Raw genomic sequence first — 14,349 nt, forward strand, 5'->3', positions numbered from 1 at the left:
AGTAACTGATCCAACTCTGTTCGAAAGTAGGAGGTCAGGCCAAGCACAGAAGCGGGGCTCTAACCTTTACCGTAGCTTCCACTACCTTTGACACTCTCACTGCAAGAGGGTCACAGGAGTGCGATAGAGTCACCTACCCTACACAGAACGAGAACACCAGGCGTGTCAGCATCTTCCCTGTGCTTCCTTACGGAGCCCTGGGCAGAGGACTGGGGCATCTAGCTCACTTTAAGTCAAATGAGAATAATAAGACCCTAAGATTTTGGAGGATACTCTCAGCCTCAAGAACTAGTGCAGTGAAGGTGGTGGCTGGGGTGCTGTGATGTGGAGTCATAAGAAAATCAGAGCCATATTATTCAAAGATTTCAGGGGAAAAAGGGTCTTTGGGTGTATCACCTACTTAGGGCAAAATCTCTTTCTTTGCCAATATAACAAGCTTTACCTTTAACATGTTTTAGGGTCTGCACATCTAACCCATAACCTCTGAGAAGTCTTGACTTCTTCCACAGGACTTTTCCAGTTTGACTTCCAGGCATCCTCCCAAATAGCAAACCTGCAGATCAAGGCGCAAGCCCTGCCCTATGTGAAGACAGCAGTTCTACATTAACGAAGGGCTTTGGTAACAAATTACAAGCTGAGGACTTCAAAGCATTAAGACAGGAGACTTTGTTTGTTTCTTTATTTAGGTGAATACACGACTATTCTCATTTTTTAACAAGGCAGATACAGAACTTCTTAGAATAGTTAGGAGAAAGAAAATTACTAAACAAAGCAAACAAGAAGAGACAGCCTATCTGATACACTAGAAGGTTCCTTGGCCAAAGTCGGCATTTACGATTCTGATCTCTAGGCCCTACTTTCTCTATAAATTAAATGTTTCCAAATTGTAAACATACTGGGCAGCAACAGGGCTCCTATGCAGGACAAAGGTACAAACCGAGAAATGCCTGGATGAAAAGTACAACAAAGGTAAATCTGAAATATGGCCACTTCAAAGCTCAATTCAAAAATCCTAGCAAAGGAACAAACCACGACAGGCAAGCAGTATTTATCCGAGCAAGAAAAAGACAAACTGCACTTACACCTGGTAAGCTGAAAGCCATTTCTGAAGAGGTGAGGGACGAGAGAGAGAGAGAGAGAGAGAGAGAGAGAGAGAGAGAGACGTAAAGGGAGGGACAATTGTGCAACAGCTAAACATAAGTCACATGAACAGGAAGGGCCTCTCACCTCAATATAATCCTAAGAAATTAGCCTCACATTCCAGACCTTCAAAAGGTAGAAAAACAGAAGTCAAACCAAAACCCACATGGTGATAACATCGCACAAAACCAGCATGTTACTTTTAGCACTTAACAGACCGAAAAACACCCAAATATCAGAACAAGTAAAGAGGATGCTGAATTAATTTTCAAATCCACTAAATAGACCAACAGTGGAATCTAGTCATGGTCAACAGAGAAATGAGAAGCAAAATCAGGCGGGGGGAGGGGGTGGCCCCTGAAATATGCCTTCTCGGCCAGAAGCCAGGAATGCCTCTGTTCACTGCTGCAAAACATGTTTTCCTAAGAGGCAATTTTACCCCAAATGTAGCTTAGCTTTTCTCTTCTCTTTAGGCTCCAACTCCAAAAAGGCAGTTTAAAGATTTATTTAAACACTAAACAAGTGGGTGGAAGATTTCTCAATTACATGTCTGGCATTAAAACACAGGGTAAAGGAATCTGGAACTTAGCTGGAATCTTAAGCCAAGCTATTATTAGTGTGAGTTACGACTGACCTCTAGGTGCTACTATACGAGGCAGGTAGAGCTCGGCCCCCAGGTATTTATGGAGAGAAAAAGCGGTGCCAGGGGACTAGGAACACACCTTGAGGGGAGGGTGGCGCAAAGCACAACAAAGATGTCAATCTATCTAAACCTCAGGATGCTCTTTTTTTTTTTAATCAGTGATCTCCACAGAATTCAGGGAATATATTTCCTGAAACTGAAGTAGAGCTTGAATAAAGTTGACCAAACAATAGCAATTAAATTTCACCTTGAGGGTTTGGAAACACAGTCAGGGTTACAGCTTCTAAGTCAGCACTACCCATCTCTAAAATGCAAACTGTAACTTCCTTTGGAAAGAGGATGAGTCATAGGGTCTTACACAATCCTGGGCTCATCTTCCACCCATCAACGAAGCAAATATTCATTCACTGGGAATCAGTGCTCAAGGGAACTTTAGAAGCTTCAGTTCTAGTGGGGAAGAAGCAGATAGAAGTAGGACCTGTACACTTGATCACAACTCAAGACTAAAGTGCTATAAAATGTCCATGGAGAGGGATCACATGTGGGAAGGAGAGGGGTCACAGGTGGGAAAGCATCAGCAAAGGCTGCATGAAGGAGCAAGCAGCTGAATGGTCTTCTTTCTTTCTTTTCTTAAAAATTATTAAAGTATGGTTGATTTACAACGTTGTGCCAATTTCTGCTGTACAGCTCAGTGACCCAATCTCTCACACACACACACATTCCTTCTCTTATATTACCTTCTATCATGGTCTATCTCAAGAGACTGGATATAGTTCCCTGTATATAGTAGGACCTCATTGCTTATCCATCCTAAATGCAATCGTTTGTATCTACTAACCCCAAACTCCCAGTCCATCTCACTCCCTCCCTTCTCCCCCTTGGCAACCGCAAATCTGTTCTCCACGTCTGTGAGTCTGTTTCTGTTCTGGAGACTGGTTCCTTTGCGCTAAAATAGATTCCACATATAAGTGATTTATTTAAACATGCATTTGTCTTTTCTGACTTTGAGTTGGTCTTTGAAGGACAGAAAATATTTCCCCAGGAAGAGGTGAAGACTGGTGAGAAGGGAAGTTGCTCCAGGTGGAAGAAGGAGAACTCTTCATGGAATAGGGGGTTGTCCCACTTGGCCAGAGCATAAGATGCGAAGAATACAGGATATGAGGCTGGAAAAACAGGCTGAGGCTACCTTACCAGAGGGGCTACCTTGGAGTTTATATGCACCTTTTGAAGATTTCTGAGTAAGAAACAGACCAGGTCAGATAAATATTTCATAAACGGAAAACTCACTTAGGATCTCCATGAGGATTTTAACAAATAAGAAGACTGAGTAAAAATGGGAGTTATACAAGGAAGAATCAAAGGCTAAAGTTTGGGCCCAGATGTTGTACAGAACAGGGATGATGCCTTGAACAAAAAGAAGCTATGAGAAGTTAGAAATGAGGGAGAGAAAAAATGTCCAGGTTGACATTCTCACCATTCTGTACACATTTTCCAAAAAATGTGTACAGAATGGTGAGAATGACATCTTGTTCTAGGTCACTTTGATAAAAAACAATGGAAGGCCACAGGGCCTTTGCATATGCTGGTTCCTTTACCTAGAGGCTTATGCCCTACCCCTACAGATTTACTGCAGCACATAAAACACTTTGAGAATCCTCCCATGACCCTCCAGATGAGATCAGCCCTTCACAGGGTTTCACAAAACAGTACTCCTCTGTTATAGCTCTTATCTCCATTATGATTATACATTTATTTTTGTGATTACTTGATTAATGCTGCACTCTATCCTAGGCTGTGAACTCCCAATAGGATTCTCTATGCCTATACAGCAGATCTCAATGAAATGTGCAGAAGAGAGAACAGGAGGGAGGTGACTGACCAGACTGTGGTGGGCAGATGGCGTGGGAACCGGAAATCACATCCAATGGAGACAGGGCTGAAGCAATGGCCATATTCAGCCAGAAGAGATGCCTAGTGGCCAGATGGTGGTCCCCAAAGATCTGAAGAGCTGTCTGTCCTGAGGAGGATGGATTAATGGCACACTGTGTGGTCTTAGCGGGTGGGAAAGAACAGGACTGAGGGGTAAAAGTTCCAGGGAGAGACTGGAAGAGTCTTCACACAGCCAGGGAGCAACTCTGTTTTTTTACCCGGAGTGGCTCTGGGCAGCAGGTTGTCCCCACCACTAGGTGCTGCGGCTGAGGCGCACAGCCACTTGGCGAGAATCTTGAACCACAGTTGAGCAGTCACACGAGAGGCAAGCACTTTGAAGGTAGGTCCCTCCAGCCCCAGCTGAACTCTCCTGGCTGGGCTATACCACTCTTCTCACACCCTCATCCGTCTGCCTGTGAACCCTCAAGCTCCTTATCTGCCGGGAAGCCAGTGACCCTTCTGCCTGCAACAGCCCACCCTCCCCTCCCACTCTGCCCAGTGGGCTTACTCCTTTCAGCACAAGCAGCAGCTTTCTGCATATCTACCCTCCCCCAAGAAAGTCCTTCCCTTCCTAACTTTGGTCCCTCTTTACTTGTCTGCTTATCACCTGCTGCTCTGCCTTCACAGCACTCAGCATTTGTCACAAACTTAACTCAAGTATTTACTCTTCCTTTCATATTTCCCTGGCATCAGTAGCCACTCCTAGCCCCCAAAGCCGGGAAGATGAACATTGTCTTTCCTGGAGCATGCCTGGCACCTAACAGTTTTTTGTCAAACATCCATGAAGAGCCTCCAGCTGCCCTTCCCAAATATTATTTCAATTGGTTTTTCTCAGAGAACGATGCTTGCAAAACCGTTACCACCTTGTTCACCCTAGCCTGGACATGCTCACTTATAAAGAGTTAAGTGTCGAGAAACTTTTACACAGCAACTCAGAGTCAATTCACAACTGCTGACTCTTGTAATAAAAAAACTGGGACTTGTATTTTCCATCTTTCCCCTCCCATTTGTCTGTGTTTGTCTATTAAGAGAGTATCAATCTTTGTCATATTGGGAAAAACCGGTCTGTCATCATAGCTGGTTTGAGAAGCACTGTCTCAGGTAGTATAACTTTACCAAATGATGAGAACAGAAAGTCCTCTCATCCTAATTAACGGATTAATATGGGGACTAAGGCTGCATAACCCAGATCCCAGACAATAGGCAAGTTCATTTTTCCCTCTGATAACAATTAATTCCATCTTCCTTCCCAATTAACTCAAGCTTCCTCCTGTAATATGACTCACCTCAAACTTGAAAGGGAATCCAAAAAAATTATTTTAACTGTTTAGAGAGCAGTGAGACCTCGGATCCACAGACCATAGGAAAGCACTGTCACAGGTGAGTCTTACAACTTCACCTCTCTGCCTACTGTCCCTGGGCACATTGGATCCTACCTTATGTAGCTGTGAACACAAAGATCCAAGGCGCTCACAAGTCAAGGATGACGGTAGTACTATCATTCACTGAAGGTGTAAACTTCACGTCTAACTGCATTTTTAACACATACACAAACTGTTAGGAATTGAGTCTGAGTTAACCCTCCCCTACACACCAGCCTTCAAGACCAGCACTGTAGCTCTCAGCTCTGCCCACCACACCCCAAATGACTCACATTTCACATTCAGGGTGGGGACCTTGGCAGCTGGACAACCCCCACAGCTCTGACTCCTCAATCTGGCTTTCACTAATGGTTAATTGAACTTGGCCTTGTCTACTATTTCCCTGAAGATTCATCCGTTATTATTAATTACTACCATTTCTCTTAACATTACTAGTTTGCCCTTTATCCATTCACTGTATAGTAGGACACACAACAGCAAGCCACAATGTCAGCAACCACAGGTGACAAATACCCACAAGTGGGGCATTCCAGTCTGGACAATGGGGGACATTTCCAAGAAAACATAACACAGTAGTCCACGGTATTCAATCAGAAGAGATCCACCAGCTGAGAAAGTATTGCAATAGTGTTCGGCTTCTCAATCCTGGTCTTCCCTGGGTTTAGATATTACCATGAATTCTTAACATCTCTACTAGTTCACAGTATAAACCAAAGCTTCATTTCACCATGAATCAAATTCCCATGAAATAGAGCAGGAAAAGAGGAGCAATGGGAATCTGCTTTTTAAAAGCAGGGGACAGGGGAAGGAATTCCATCTTGCCTCATGCTATTGGTTTGTTTAAAGCAAGGCTACTACAATGAAAACCACATGAGGATGACCAGATAGTTGAATGGACCACTCAAAATAGTGCAAGATGCAACAGATAAGTAATAACAAAGCAATTACTACCATTTCTCTTAACATTACTAGTTTGCCCTTTATCCAAAGGGCAAAGGTGGAGGGATAAGCAAAACAAACAAACAAACAAACCTGAAGACCTGTGACATGTATCTCTATATGTGGAAAAATCAACAAATTGGAACAGGCTTTATTCCCTGTCATCTTCTAGCCTAAGGAGCGACAGAGTATTTGCTGAGAAGTTAAGACAGACCCTCAAATTTCAAGTTTGTACAGAAAGTGAGGACTCAACGAATTCTTTGAAATCATGCTTCTAATTACTAATATTATGGAAAACAGGTGATTTTAAGTGACCCCAGAAGAATAACCAACAGGGCTGTTCAAATTTTGAATGTTCTCTTGCCCTTTAACCTATCTCTTTTGCTTCCCCACCAAAGCCATGCTGCACTTTGTAATCCCAGATCTCTCAGAGGAAGGCACTCACCAAAACTTTACTTGGGGGTCAACCTCTGATGCTGGCATCCAACAGAACCTACCTTTCACATAACCCTTGGTTCCACCAAAATAAGGAAAAGTTAGCAATGAGCTGGATTAAAGAGACAATGTGATTCACACGTCTGAGATTTTTGTGACAGCTTATTGTCCACCACAGCATCCAGTGGAGTATCTCCAGTGGCTACCCTCTAACTAAATGGCAAAGCAGAGCAGCTTTCTGAGGAAGGATCAAGTGAGGAGGGCCAGCCACCCCGGGTTTATACCTCCCTCCTCGTCCTTGTCTCCAACACCTTCTCTGCAGAAATCACGAAATGCATGAGATCACCCACAGTGAGAAGACAGAGACGTGACACCTACCAGGTGCCTATTTATAGAAAGTGTTAACACTCCTCAGGAAAAGACACTAGAAATCTCCTTGGAAACACCCAAGCCCATGTTCCCTTTGGAATTCTAGTCTGCCGCTACCCATGACTAAGTAAGCGCCTTTAAAACAAAACTAAAGCATTAAGGTACTTACGGCTTCCCCCCTGGGATTCCTGCCAGGTTTGGAGGAATTGTAGGTACGCGCATGTGAGGGGGAGGATCAAACCCAACCTGGAAACAAAAGAAAGCATCGCATACTCAGTTTATGCAGGGTAGGCACTTCGTGACATCTCTGAAGACTTGGCAGTAGAAACTCAGAAATCCCCAAAGCAACAGAAAGAGGAACATGTGCTAGCATTTTTTTCAAAAGAAAAAATTACAATGGGTGAGGTAACAGAGCCACCTCTAAACAGCACAAGACACACTTCTTTTGGGGGAGGAAGGAAGGCTTGTGATCTATCTGTGCACTGAGAACCAGCCTCCCATGGTAAATTCGCCCTATGGACTTAGGATGTCCTGCCCATCCAAACAAGTACAAAGAGCAATATGCTGTCAGCCTGAGGACAACCTGACGATCACCTTCGGCACTATCGATATTTTAGGCCAGGTATTTCTCGGTTGGGGGCAGGATAATTAGCAGCATCCCTGGCCTCTACCCTTTAAGTGCCACTAGTACCACCCCTGTTCAGAGAAACAGAAGTGTCTTCTGATAGTACCAGATGTCCCTAGGGGGCAAAATTACCCCCAGTTTCACACATGGATTCTCTATTTTGTGCACCTTAACGAAGGTACCTAGTCCTTCAGCTACCCGTTTGGCTTTAAACAATCCTGCTGCCCACTGCACAGTCTTTCCTACTAACACAATATAAGAGAAAAAAAGGTAAACTTCTATATTACCCCAGATTAGTGGAGGTCGTGAAGGAGGGAGAGGAAAGAAATGCAAGGGACAGATTTCAAAGAACCCACAGAAATGATTCAGGAACTTCCATGTGCTATGAGTTATAATCTAGTCCCTTTTCCTGGTACAATCACGGACTAGTCAGTCAATTTTCCCTTCACGGTCTCTCTTCCTGGTCAAACACAAGGCCATCTACACACTGGGAGAAGGCAGGACAAGGAGAACCTGCCCCACTGTTTCAGTCCCTTTGTGATTCCCCCTGGTGAACTGAAATCACTTCTTAAACCTGAGCCATGCTATTGGGTTTAAAGAATAATATAAGCACGGAAAGAGAAAATTACAGCTTCTCAAATATTTTTTCCTAAGAATTAAGGAGGAGAAAAAAAAAAAAACCCCAAGAAACGAATGAAAAGGCTTCTGTGAGCTACTTGAGTCATTTCATCGCCTTCCAAAAAAAAAGTCTACTTCGGTGGGAGAAAACCAGATGTCCCTGAACCGCCGAAGCAGCTCCTAAACACTGCCTTTTTTCATCCACAAAAACAGTCAAACAAAACGCGTTTGGCCTCAGCTTAATGAAGCGGCATGTTGATGAAGGCGGACAAGAGGGAGGCGGGTGCGGTGGGGACACTGGGTCTTTGTCCGCAGGTTGGGGGCTGCCTACCACCGCCGCTGCCGCCGCAGCTCCCGCCCGCACCCACCTTCGCCCCGGCCATCCCCGTCGTCCCTACCATCGGAGAGCGCCCGTAGGCGACCACGGCAGCGGCGGCGGCGGCTGCGCTCATCTGTGGTGACATGTTGTGGAGGCTGGCGTAGGCGGCGCTGGGGCTGGTCAGCTCGCCGTTCATGCCCGCGTGGGGCACCATCCCGAAGGGCGCGGGGTACGGGCCGGGCACCGCCAGGGGCGTCCTCAGGCCGGCTGCTGCAAGGAAGCACAAGCAGCTGTGACTTACCTTGGTTCAGGTCCCAGCCTGACCAATGCCAGGGTCCTCTCCAGCGCCCATCATTATAGGAAAGGAGGGAAGGCTGGGGTGGTATCCCTTCCAGTTCCTCCATAGGATCCCTTCTTCCCATAGAACTGAATTCATCTCCAGGGAAGAATGGACCCCAGGAGAAGCACTGCCCACGCACTTCCTCCTTGGTTAGAATACTTGGCAACACTGGGAGGGAAGGCAGTTTTAAGCAGTATCACTGTACCCAATTCACAGAAGGCAAACTGAGGCACAGGTACCACCTAATGTGACTTGAAGGAAGGTATTCTTGATAAAATCCGAGATGTCTCCTTGAGCTCAAGGTTTCCATTCCCTGTTAACAACTCCAAATGAGAACCTGATCCTGGATTTATGCAAACCAGAGCGCAGCTTTAGGAGAATATTCTGGGGCCTCTTTTCCCCTGGGCCCAGGGTGTTACGTTTTTCCTTTCCCAGGGAGGAAGATAAAGTTAAAAGTTATGAGTTTATTCAGGGGCTGGAGGCGCCTCAGGGAAACCCTCCCAATTTCTACTGAAGGAGAGACCACTGACTCCTAAGGGATGTACTAGCAGAATGCTAGCCAACGAAAGCAAGCAAGAAGTATACTTGAGCTGGCCAGACCGGCTGTTTCAGTCAATATTAGCAAACTCAGACACACAATGATAGTTTGGTAAGGAGCTTACATGCGGAATAATTATCAGAAACTTTATTGAAGTCCCTGGGATTTGGATTATTTGGAAATGAAAGAAAAGCCAAATGTAAACAGTCGGAGACTGAACAGAGTGCAGCTGCTGAAACCCAAGGACAAACATCTGTTTCTTATCATGGCTTTTCGGAGATAGGAAAGAGGGAGGCGGGCAGAAAGTGCATTTCATATTCACGGGGAAACAACATCATGAGACAACAGATGAATCAAGTCGGAAAGGGGGAACACAAAACACAGCACACGAGAGGTGATGCCCTACCAGCCTGGTTAACGAGGGGGTCCATGGTTGGAGGCTTGCCGAGGCCTGGACGGAGTCCTGGAGTGGCACTGGTGCCCGGCGTTGGCATGTCACTCCGAGGCGTCGGTGTGCTGGATTTCAGAACAGGCGTGCTGGCTTTTTCATGCTGGTATCATTAAACAAATTAAATGAGTATTATTTTTAATCCAAGCCATATTACACAATTTATCACAACAGCAGCTGGGACACTGGGCACCTTCTAGCTACTCCCTCAGCCAATTTTCATAAATCCACACAATGTTGACAGCATTAACTTGTGAGCGAGAAATGTTGACCTTTCCTCTTCCTGCCAGAATTAAAACTCTAGCTAGAGACACAGAACATGATCACACTCCTTCCTCCGCAGATTTTATTTTAAAAAGTATTTTTCCATCAGGCTTGTGGACTTTGGATCTAGGCCAAGTGGGAATGATGACCACCCCAAGGAAAGTTCCCGGTCACTCAGAAATGAATACCCCAGTCATTCAGACTATCTGAGGGAAGACTCCCTTTCTACCCTTGCCTTTTAGCGGCAGTGGGATTGAGAGTAACAGTAGAGACAGCAGGCCATCAATTTGATGAGAAGCAAGCTAGTATCTCACAGGCAAAAGCCCTAGGACTGGTCCTATCATTTTGAGAGATGTACCTAAAAAAAATAATTCTTTGGCATTAAGCAGCACCACCCACTTGCCTAACATAAACAGTATGGAGCCAGAGTCCTCATCATGGCTCAGTGGAAACAAACATGACTAGTATCCATGAGGAGGCAGGTTCGATCTCTGGCCTCGCTCAGTGGGTTAAGGATCTAGCATTGCCATGAGCTGTGGTATAGGTCGCAGACATGGCTTGGATTTGGCGTTGCTGTGGTGTAGGCCAGTGGCTACAGCTCCGATTCGACCCCTAGCCTGGGGACCTCCGTGGGCCATGGGTGCAGTCCTTCAAAAAACAAACAAACATGTGTGGACCCACTGGTTCAGAGGCCCTTAGGAGTCAAGATAGTAACAGGGTTGCAGGGCATCTTCTGCATCTCAACACTTAATGTCTTTTTTTTTTTTTTTGCTTTTTAGGCTGCACTCACAGCATATGGAGGTTCCCTGGCTAGGGGTCCAATCGGAGCTGTAGCCGCCAGCCTATGCCACAGCCACAGAAATGCCAGATCCAAGCTGTGCTTGCAAACTATACCACAGCTCCTGGCAGCGCCGGATCTTTAACCCACTGAGGGAGGCCGGGGATTGAACATGCAACCTCATGGTTCCTAGTCAGATTTGTTTCCACTGCACCATGATAGGAACTCCTCAACCCTTCATGTCCTTTTAATCACAGTCTGAGAAGCGCCACCGGGTAGCAGAGAACATGGGCTAGAGCCCCAAGCTCCCTCTGACCTTGGATCTGATGAGCTGGGTAAACTTGGCAAGTTCCTTAGGCTCTCCTCCCCATCAGTGAAATGGGATAATGCCTTGGGGGACTATGTAAGGACTCACTGCAGGGTTGTTGGGGTGTGTTATGGAGAGTGAAAAGATGACACACTCCTCAGTGTTTATTGAATGACTTAAAGCATGAACGGGCCTGCAGCACCCCTCTCCCTCCACCAGTTTCAGGCTTCCCCCAATGCTGCCTTCAGTACATCACCACCTGCCCAACAACCTAATCACAACATGGCCTGACAGGATGGGTCAGTCTAAAACCAGGGGAAATGCACCACTGAAGAAATGAGGCTTTCTCAGGACCTGAGATGTTTGAACCATTTGCCAACTAGGAAGCTTCAGAAAGCCTGTGCCGGGAATACACGAGGCAAGAAGGCAATGGACCTGGAAGCTTGTTATCTCTAACCATGGTCCAAAATAGACAACCCAGAGGGAAAAAGTCATCACCTTGGGGACAGAGAGCAGGACAATGAGTTTCACTTTTAAACACTTTAAAAACTTAACTTTCAATCAGTAAAAACCCCACATTTCAGATACTTTAGGAGACCTCTGGTTCCCAAAAACTACATTGCTATACAGGCAAGTGACAGTTCTCATGACCTACCAAGCTCATTTCTTTGGATTTCAAAGAAGTGGAACTTCCCGAGGAGGCCGTGGACGCCGGGCTGCTGGAGGCGTCTTTCTTTAGTAGGCGGTTTTTATCGATCCCGTTTTCCCTGGGCGAGTGGGCCGGGCTTGCTCTCGGAGAAGAGGGGTCCTCAACAAACGTAAGCAAAACTCTCGTGATTTCATTTATAAGGGAGAGTATCCTTCCCTTTAACACTCTATTCCTACGTTTAATTTAATTTAATTCTATTTGATTCCCCAAAGGAGAGCACTGAACATCCTTTAGATTTGGGGAACTTGAGGGAGAACACCTTAACGCTGCTTTTACAACAAACAGGAAGGTGTTTGCAAGCACACCCATGAAGACGCCATAAAGATAAAAAATCTAGAAATAATCATATTCCCCCTCACAATCAAATACTTTCCCCAGAGGGCACAGGACAGAAAGGAGCACCAGACACCAACTTAGGAATCCAAAATGGTTAGGGGAAGCAGGTTTCTTTTTTTTAAGGAAACAAAAGTTTGTGTCGGTCTTAGGCTATTAATGCTCTGTCCGTGAACAACCATTAAATTCTTCATGTGTAAAGTTGCAAAAGACCAAAACAGTGGGCTCTACTTCCTTTCTCTCACAAGCCACTCTGAAAATAAAAGTCTGATGAAGGGAATGGTTACCTCATTAGACACATCCACAACTAAGTTGTCATCGCTTTTGTCACCATCACTGTCCTGAAAAACAGAAATTTTAATGACACTGACTAAAGGGTTTGAGGTTTAATAAATTTTTATAGTTCTTGGTAGCAAACAAACTAGAAAACGACCTGGGACACACCTACAGGTTCCCTTCCAGAGTGCCAGCCCTGGTAATTAATACCACCTTCTCCTCTTCTCACCTGACCTAGGGAGGCACAAAGCCCCAGCAGGAATTCTGTTACAGCAACACACCAGCTTATACAATCACAATGTGTATACAGATGATGACAAGCTGTAAAGCTTGGTGCAAAGGCTAAGTAAACACTTGGAACAGCACAATCTCTCTTATCAATCTGAAATCTGCATGTCCTTATCTCGGAGAACTTCTACCATTAGATTTCAAATTAAGAACACAATTTCATGTCATAGCTCTTATGTATATCACCTTGAAGACTGCCAAGAATGCCAGGGTTCATGGACAATTCTTAATTATAAAGACAGACTTAAGGAGTTCCCGTCCTGGTGCAGTGGAAATGTATTCAACTAGGAACCAGGAGATTTGGGGATCGATCCCTGGCCTTGCTCAGTGGGTTAACAATCCGGCATTGCCGTGAGCTGTGGTGTAGGTTGCAGACGCGGCTCAGATCTGGTGTTGCTGTGGCTCTGGCGTAGGCCGGCAGCAACAGCTCTGATTGGACCCCTGGACTGGGAACCTCCATATGCCTCGGGTACGCCCTTAAAAAGGACAAAAAAGACCAAAAAAAAATAGACAAACTTAAACCTGTTTCCATGGGGTTACTAATTACTGCCAAAAAAAAAAAAAATTCAAATAAAGCAAACAAAAAAACAACAAACAAAGCTAGCTATAGTTGGAATAACATACCAAGATCTAGCCACCTGTTAAGAATAAAGCTCTTTAGTAACCAGCTTGGACTATTCCAGAGATGGAGGGAAGACAGGATAGCAGTACCTGGAGGGCACCAGAATCCTGTGGTGAGGCTTCTGTTTTCTTGTCATGAAGCCATAAAATTTGCTAATCAGAGGAAACACCCAGGTTGCATTAAATTTGAAAAAGCTTCAGAAAAACTGCTCAATTTAACAATGTGATCGCTTCTACATCAAGCGCAGAGCAGGCTGAAGAAATCTACTTTCTTAGCCAAAAGGCCTTATTGTTCTTTAGCGCAGAGCCAAACAATGGACTTCTGGAAAAATAGGATATTGCAATGGGTCCTCATTCTCAAAAAGGAGTAGACCCCTACTTAATGATTTATGCAATTCTTTTACTGATGTCACTGTCAATTAAGAATACGCAAATAGGGAGTGCCCTTGTGGCTCAACGGATTAGGGATCTGGTGTTGTCACTGCAGAATGCATTGGCTTGGGCTGCTGCTGTGGCGCAGGTTTGACCCTTGCCTAGAAACTTTCATGTGGTGCGAGTGAGGCCAAAAAAAAAAAGAAAGAAAGAAAAACACACACAAATAACGTTTGGGAAATATTAGTACAACTGCAAATATTACGCATTAGCTTAGCTTTTTTTTTTTTTTTTTTTTTTTTTTTAAGAGCTGCTCCTACGGCATAGGAAATTTCCCAGGCTAAGGGTCTAATCAGAGCTACAACTGCTGGCCTATACTACAGCCACAGCAATGCCATATCTGAGCTGCATCTGCAACCTACACTGCAGCTCATGGCAACACCAGATCCTTAACCCACTCAGTGAAGCTAGGGATTGAATCTGCATCTAGTCAGGTTTGTTTCCACTGAGCCACAAAAAAGGAACCCCCCCTTTTTTCCCATTAGCTTTTTGTTGCCCCCAAGTCCAGCTAGAAAGGTACTCTCAACTTTAAACTCACATCTTAAAGTTTTATCTAATTGTATTTGGAACATTATGTACAGGAGATCCAACTTACTTTCTTCAATAATGTGTTACT

General features: G+C 45.0%; 1 protein-coding gene across 6 annotated transcripts in view; it reads right to left on the bottom strand.

Moving 5' to 3' along the window:
• The window catches only part of LOC125120087 (transducin-like enhancer protein 1), a 92,345-nt gene that overhangs the window by 16,771 nt on the left and 61,225 nt on the right, over positions 1–14,349 (bottom strand). For all 6 annotated transcript variants that reach the window (XM_047767827.1, XM_047767825.1, XM_047767824.1 and 3 more), the window contains 5 exons: positions 12,404–12,457; positions 11,730–11,882; positions 9,684–9,828; positions 8,479–8,669; positions 7,007–7,083 (listed from right to left, as the gene is read on the bottom strand). In XM_047767827.1, coding sequence (XP_047623783.1) covers positions 7,007–7,083; positions 8,479–8,669; positions 9,684–9,828; positions 11,730–11,882; positions 12,404–12,457 — 620 coding nt within the window. The remainder of the gene's footprint in view (positions 1–7,006; positions 7,084–8,478; positions 8,670–9,683; positions 9,829–11,729; positions 11,883–12,403; positions 12,458–14,349) is intronic.

This window comes from Phacochoerus africanus, chromosome 2, assembly GCF_016906955.1.
Source record: "Phacochoerus africanus isolate WHEZ1 chromosome 2, ROS_Pafr_v1, whole genome shotgun sequence".
Taxonomy (NCBI): domain Eukaryota; kingdom Metazoa; phylum Chordata; class Mammalia; order Artiodactyla; family Suidae; genus Phacochoerus; species Phacochoerus africanus.